Source organism: Buceros rhinoceros, unplaced genomic scaffold (genome assembly GCF_000710305.1).
Source record: "Buceros rhinoceros silvestris isolate BGI_N320 unplaced genomic scaffold, ASM71030v1 scaffold24790, whole genome shotgun sequence".
NCBI lineage: Eukaryota > Metazoa > Chordata > Aves > Bucerotiformes > Bucerotidae > Buceros > Buceros rhinoceros.
The window spans coordinates 924-6,390 of NW_010389364.1; the positions used below are offsets into that span (position 1 = coordinate 924).

General features: G+C 56.7%; 2 protein-coding genes across 2 annotated transcripts in view; one reads left to right on the top strand and one right to left on the bottom strand.

Annotated features, from left to right (window-relative positions):
• The first annotated feature begins 541 nt into the window (after positions 1-541).
• TNFAIP8L1 (tumor necrosis factor, alpha-induced protein 8-like 1) lies at positions 542-1,102 on the top strand. Its single transcript, XM_010134149.1, has one exon. It carries the CDS (start codon positions 542-544, stop codon positions 1,100-1,102), a length of 561 nt encoding a protein of 186 aa, XP_010132451.1.
• A 3,440-nt stretch (positions 1,103-4,542) lies between these two features.
• Positions 4,543-5,467, bottom strand: part of LOC104491694 (chromosome unknown open reading frame, human C19orf10) — a gene marked incomplete at its 5' end in the record, with an annotated part of 2,409 nt that continues 1,484 nt past the window's right edge. The window contains 2 exons of the mRNA XM_010134160.1: positions 4,543-4,622; positions 4,994-5,066. Coding sequence (XP_010132462.1) covers positions 4,543-4,622; positions 4,994-5,066 — 153 coding nt within the window. The remainder of the gene's footprint in view (positions 4,623-4,993; positions 5,067-5,467) is intronic.

A 5,467-nucleotide genomic window follows, 5' to 3' on the forward strand; every position in this document is an offset into this window, starting at 1 on the left:
TCTTCGACTCGTGTGGTGATGCTGCAGTCCGGCCGTGCTGCTCCGGTCTTGGCGATCTGTACGTCAGCACGTGGCTGCGCCGGCTGCGGTGGGTGACTCAGCCCTCACCTGGGTTGTCCCCAGCTCACCCAGCAGGAAATGAGTCAGGTTTTAAGGAAGAAAAAAATGAAGTGATGGGGCAAGAGTCCTTCCTGCGCCAGGAGGAGGGCGGCACCGGGGGCAGGAGGGAGACGGGGATGGAGGATCGTGGGCGATGCTCAGGTAGGGAATCCTTGCTCGCCTCTGATGGTGCCCATCGCGCTGTAGCCTCTCACCAGAGTTGAGGGGAAGGCAGGTGGGGACGCCCTGTAACTCATCCCACTAGCAAAACCTGGGGCGTGAGCTCAGCTCTCGCCTGCTTGGCACCCGGGTGCTCCTCTCGGTCTCGCTGTTGGCCAGAGATGCTCTTTTTTCTCCCAAAAGGCTGTGTGGGGAGGAGAGGGGATGGGGCCTGATCCAGGGCATGGGTTGAAGTCTGTGTGTGCCTCTTCCCCTGGCAGAGATGGACACCTTCAGCACCAAGAACCTGGCCCTGCAGGCTCAGAAGAAGCTCTTGAGCAAGATGGCTACCAAGAGCATAGCCAACGTCTTCATTGATGACACCAGCAGTGAGATCTTGGATGAGCTCTACCGGGCCACCAAGGAGTACACCCACAACCGCAAAGAGGCCCAAAAGATCATCAAAAACCTCATCAAGATTGTCATGAAGCTGGGCGTGCTCTACCGCAACGGGCAGTTCAGCCCCGAGGAGCTGCTGGTGATGGAGCGTTTCCGCAAGAAGGTGCATACCTTGGCCATGATGGCTGTCAGCTTCCACCAGATAGACTTCACCTTCGACCGCAGGGTCATGTCGGGGGTGCTGACAGAGTGCCGGGACCTGCTGCATCAGGCTGTCAACGGCCACCTGACGGCCAAGTCCCACTCCCGCATCAACCATGTCTTCAATCACTTTGCGGACTACGAGTTCCTCTCGGCTCTCTACGGGCCGTCCGAGCCCTACTGCAGCCACCTGAAGAGGATCTGCGAAGGGGTGAACAAGATGCTGGAGGAGAACAACATATGAAGTTGGCCAAGATGGGCCATGGGCAGCGACTGCAGGGCTCTGCCTCCTGTGAGACGCAGACGGGACGTACGCCTGTTTTGACCATCACAAGGCTTGACGTCCTGTTCTCTGTAGTACTAACTCGTTTTCTCCTCCTTTCTACAAAAGACTGAACCTCTCGACTTTGTCTAACCCTTGCCCGGGGTCTGCAGACCCCTCCCTGCTCTGGGCTGAGTCCTCCCCAGGTGACCCCGGGCTCCTGCTGTACAGTTTGATTCCCTTTGCTCACCAAGTGCTCTTAGCGCGGAGTCCTGGAACTGGACTCCTCGCCTTGAACTCACCATCGCCCTCCCAGGGCAAAACCGAACCAAAGACTCGGGGTGTGTAACCATCTGAGGCATCTCTGCGCGGGTGGGCAGCTGCCTGGATGAACGCTTGCGAGACCCTGTTACCAGGGGGTTGTGGAGCACCGGGGTTGCCTTTCAGCAGCTCGGTGATGTGGTGGGAGCAAATCACGGTCCAGGCTTGTGCTGCCCGGGGCAGGAAGGTGCTTCCTGCACCTCACAGGCTCGCATGGGCTTTGGCCTCCTGCAAGACCTTGAGACCAGAAGGACGCCACCTCGCCCGGGCGAGCAGCTGGCCCTCGGGGCAGGGAGGGAGCTGGAGGGTCCCACTGCACCCCAGGTACACCCCTCCATCCAAGTCCCCCGCCAGCCTCCCACGACGGTACCGCTGTGCTGGCTCCAACGCCTTCCTCGGTGGTTGTCCAAAGCTCTCCTTGGGATTTCATACGTTTTACGTGTCCTCAGCTGAGTTATGGTGGTTGTTTTTTAGCAGACTGCGTAGCCCCGATGAGTAATTTAAATAAACTCACCCGTTTGGCCTGGCTGCTCCGTGCGCTTGTTACAAAGGCGGTTGACAGCGACAAAAGAAGCGCCGGGGGCAGCCAGTTTGCGTGTGGAATGGCCATTGCTCTCTGCGAACGGGGGTTTTCACTTCCCAGCATCGCTGCTGCGGGGCACAGCGGCTCCCAGCGCTGAACTGGTGGGAGGAAATGCCGCGTAAAACCCAGCACAAACCGACAGCAAAGCTCTGGGGTCCTGGTGGGGGGCAAATCCTGCTCCCACGCAGACACCCACGCGTGCTCCTCTGTGTCCCCGTGTCCCCTCGCTGCGGGCTGGGAGAGAAAACACAGCCCTGAGAGCAGGAGGGAATGGGCGGCTTTGCCGAGCTCGGTCTGGGGCTGGCCCAGCGCTGTGCCCTCGGAGGACGGCTGCACCAGCCGTGGCGCACTCCTGACACGCTGCTCTCACCTCTGAACACCAAAAATTGCCCTTCTAGCGTACAAGACGCCGCACAGTCTTGGGCAGCCTTATCTCCAAGACCTTCTCGTGCCTCCTGTTCCATGGGATGTCTCCAGGCACAGGAGGCTGCCAAGGCTCGTGGGCAGAGCGCGACTCCACGGCTCCCGTTCGCTGCTCCCTTTCCACCGCGGGCGTGAGGCGCTGATAACTTCCAGCCTTAAAGATTAAATAAAAGAAATAAAGCCCCTATCTCTGTCGCTTCATAGGCCTGGCTCCAGCTATCGCAGCTCATTTAATTCCATGACGGGGTGGGGGATAAAGCACATTTACAGGTGTGTGTGGAGGAGAATGCGGCCAAGACCCACCGAGGTGCTGGTCCCTCAGGCAGGGCGGGGTGAAGGTGGCCTTTGGCGTGCAGCTATGTGAGACCAGACCTTCCCAACCCCTGTCAGGTATGTGCTGAGCTGGAGCCGGAGCTGGAAACCGCTCGGTGGAGTTACCGGCAGATGCGGCGAGCAGGCAAAGCGGAACAGGGCTGATGGATGCGGTGGCTGCTCTGGCAGGCAGCAGTGCTTTGCGGTTCTGTTGTCAAGGTGTGTGGTGGTGGTTGCAAAATGCTCCTTAATTGCACGAAATATCTCTGCTCAGATGAGCCTAACTGTTCCCGTTGTCCCCAGGGTTTCATACACCCCAGGACCACCCTTAATGCCTGGTACCAGCTTTCCTTCACATACAGGTGCCTAATCTGAACCTTCTCCCCCACACTCCAAGGCAAACTCCCCCCTTACCCCCAAACTCTTGTCTTCTGGTCACGGGGAAGCGCTGGCGAGCACACTCCTGCTAGAGGAGCCACCTCTCCGCCGGGGTTTTGCATCCTAATCCTGGCTGTGCAAGTGGGAAATGAGTCCCTTCAACTCCCCTTGGTCTGGTTCCCTCTCAGCAATGGGTTAAACAGGGAGAAAGGTCAGAGAGCTGCAACATCAGTGCCCTCAGTGCGGCTCTGAGCTCGGGTAGGAGCATGCAAGGGAAACTTCTGGGCTCTGCAGGTTATCTCCTGATCCGAAACAGCCTGGAAAACAGAGCTTGTAAAATCCCCAGCGCAAAGGACTGCCAAAAACCAGGGAACTCCCCCCAAAATGGGCAAAGCAGACACCAACGACCACAACCATCACTGGGCATCAGGAGCACTCGTCCTGTCAGTGCTGGGCTGTGCAAATGTACAGCTGGAGCCTTGTTCTCATGTGCTGGGGCTCCTCTCGCGTGGGCAGAACCCCCCAAACCCTCTGCAGCCTCCAAACATCTGTGTGACGTCTCGGCTCCTCCTGGCCAAGCCAGCTGGCGAGGGCAGGAGTCACAGAGCAGAGCAGACGCAGGCCAGAGCGTGATGCTTTATTTCTTTATTTGAGTTGTACTTACAGGAAAGGAATTCCACATTCCCTTGCTGTTATTACTCTAGGTAAGAAAAAAATCGCCTCTGTATGTAGAAAATAGTCCTGCAGTGCACTGAGACACCGAAGTGTGGCTTGGATCTGTTCCTGGGTTGTGTCAGAATAAGCAGCTCTGCCTAGCCCATGCCAAACTACCCTACTCTGCACTAGGGCAGCTCCAGAACATTCTCCCCAGCGAGGCCAGTGACGATCGTCTGAACCTGCCGCACTCAACACGGAGTCAGGCAGCTCTGGCCAACTCTACCCCTTCCTTCCCCTTCCCACCCCATTTAATTCTTTCCTCCTGTCACGCTCACAGAGAGAGAAATCCCGTCTCCCCTCCGGAGACTACAGAGTTAACAACTTCCCTTTAGAAACCCTGGTTAAATCCGGCCACTTATCTTCCTGCCTTCGGGAGGGAGGGAGATAAGGAGCCCCCCGCTGGAGGGGAGCGTTACCATATCCAGAGCTCAGGGGAGCAGGAAGGGCTGGCTGCAGATCAGCAGTCTCAGAGGAGGGCTCCGGCCGCACAGCGCGTTGTTACTCTGACACAAGATGGGACGGATCTGTCTCACACCTCCACGTCCCAAGTGGGTTGGACCCAGCACATTTCAATTCAGAAAACATAAAAGGTTTGACCAACCAAAACAACCCGCAGTATAACAAGTAATCCTCTTTATCTGCCAGGCTCTTCCGGCCAAAACACCCGGCCCCGCGCTGGCCTCGGGGGTCACAGCTCGTCACGGGGCGTTTTTGCTACAATCATGAGTTTGGACAGTTCAAAGCGGAACTTGCCTTCCCTGTGAGACACTAGAAACGAGAGAAAACAAGCGCAGGATCAACAGATGGTGAAGCACGAACAAAACAGCCCTGCTGGGTCCCTTCCAGGACGACAAAGCCAGCAAGTCGGGCATTGCACTTCCTCCTCATGCACACGACAGGCGTGTTGTGACAAACCCCTTCTTCCCTGCTGCTAATTCAACATTTCCCCTGGTGCGGCACCCGCAAAATCCTGCTGCCAGCTCTGGATCCAGAGCACTGTACCCCGGCTCTGTAACACGCCCCGACCTCCCGTACGTGGTCACCATCCTGTGTGGAGCTCAACCACGCGTCTGCCAGCAGACAGCCGGGCCCGTCTCCCGCCCCAGCCCCTCTCTCACACAGTTCTCTCGGTCACAGACCTGTTGTTTCGGTGATTTCAAATTCTTCCTGTTTCAAGGGGATGTCGCTTTGTGCACCCACTGCGGCTTGAGACTGAAAAGGGAAGGAAGAAGGTTTAAGTGGTTGAGGCAACACGAGAAGTTGCTGTATTTAAAACAAACAAACAAACAAAATGTTTTGAAAAAGAATAAATCCGCGTTTTAATGATGTGGAGGGAAAGAATTCAGCCCACAAAGGAAATCTGAAGGAAAATCTCTGGCTTTTTTCCATTTCCTATTAAACCATGACCTTGTGTCCTTCAGGCGACCGGAATTCTCACACTGAAGGCTGGGACATGGAGGAAGGAACCAGCCAGAAGCACCAGCAGAGGTTTTATTTACTTTGCCACGTGCAATTTGTTGAGGTAAACCATGAGTCCCCCCGGCAGGACAGTGACTTTTGGAGCCACCGACGCCGACAACGCCAGCAGCAGACTGACAGCAGTGAGGGAGCAG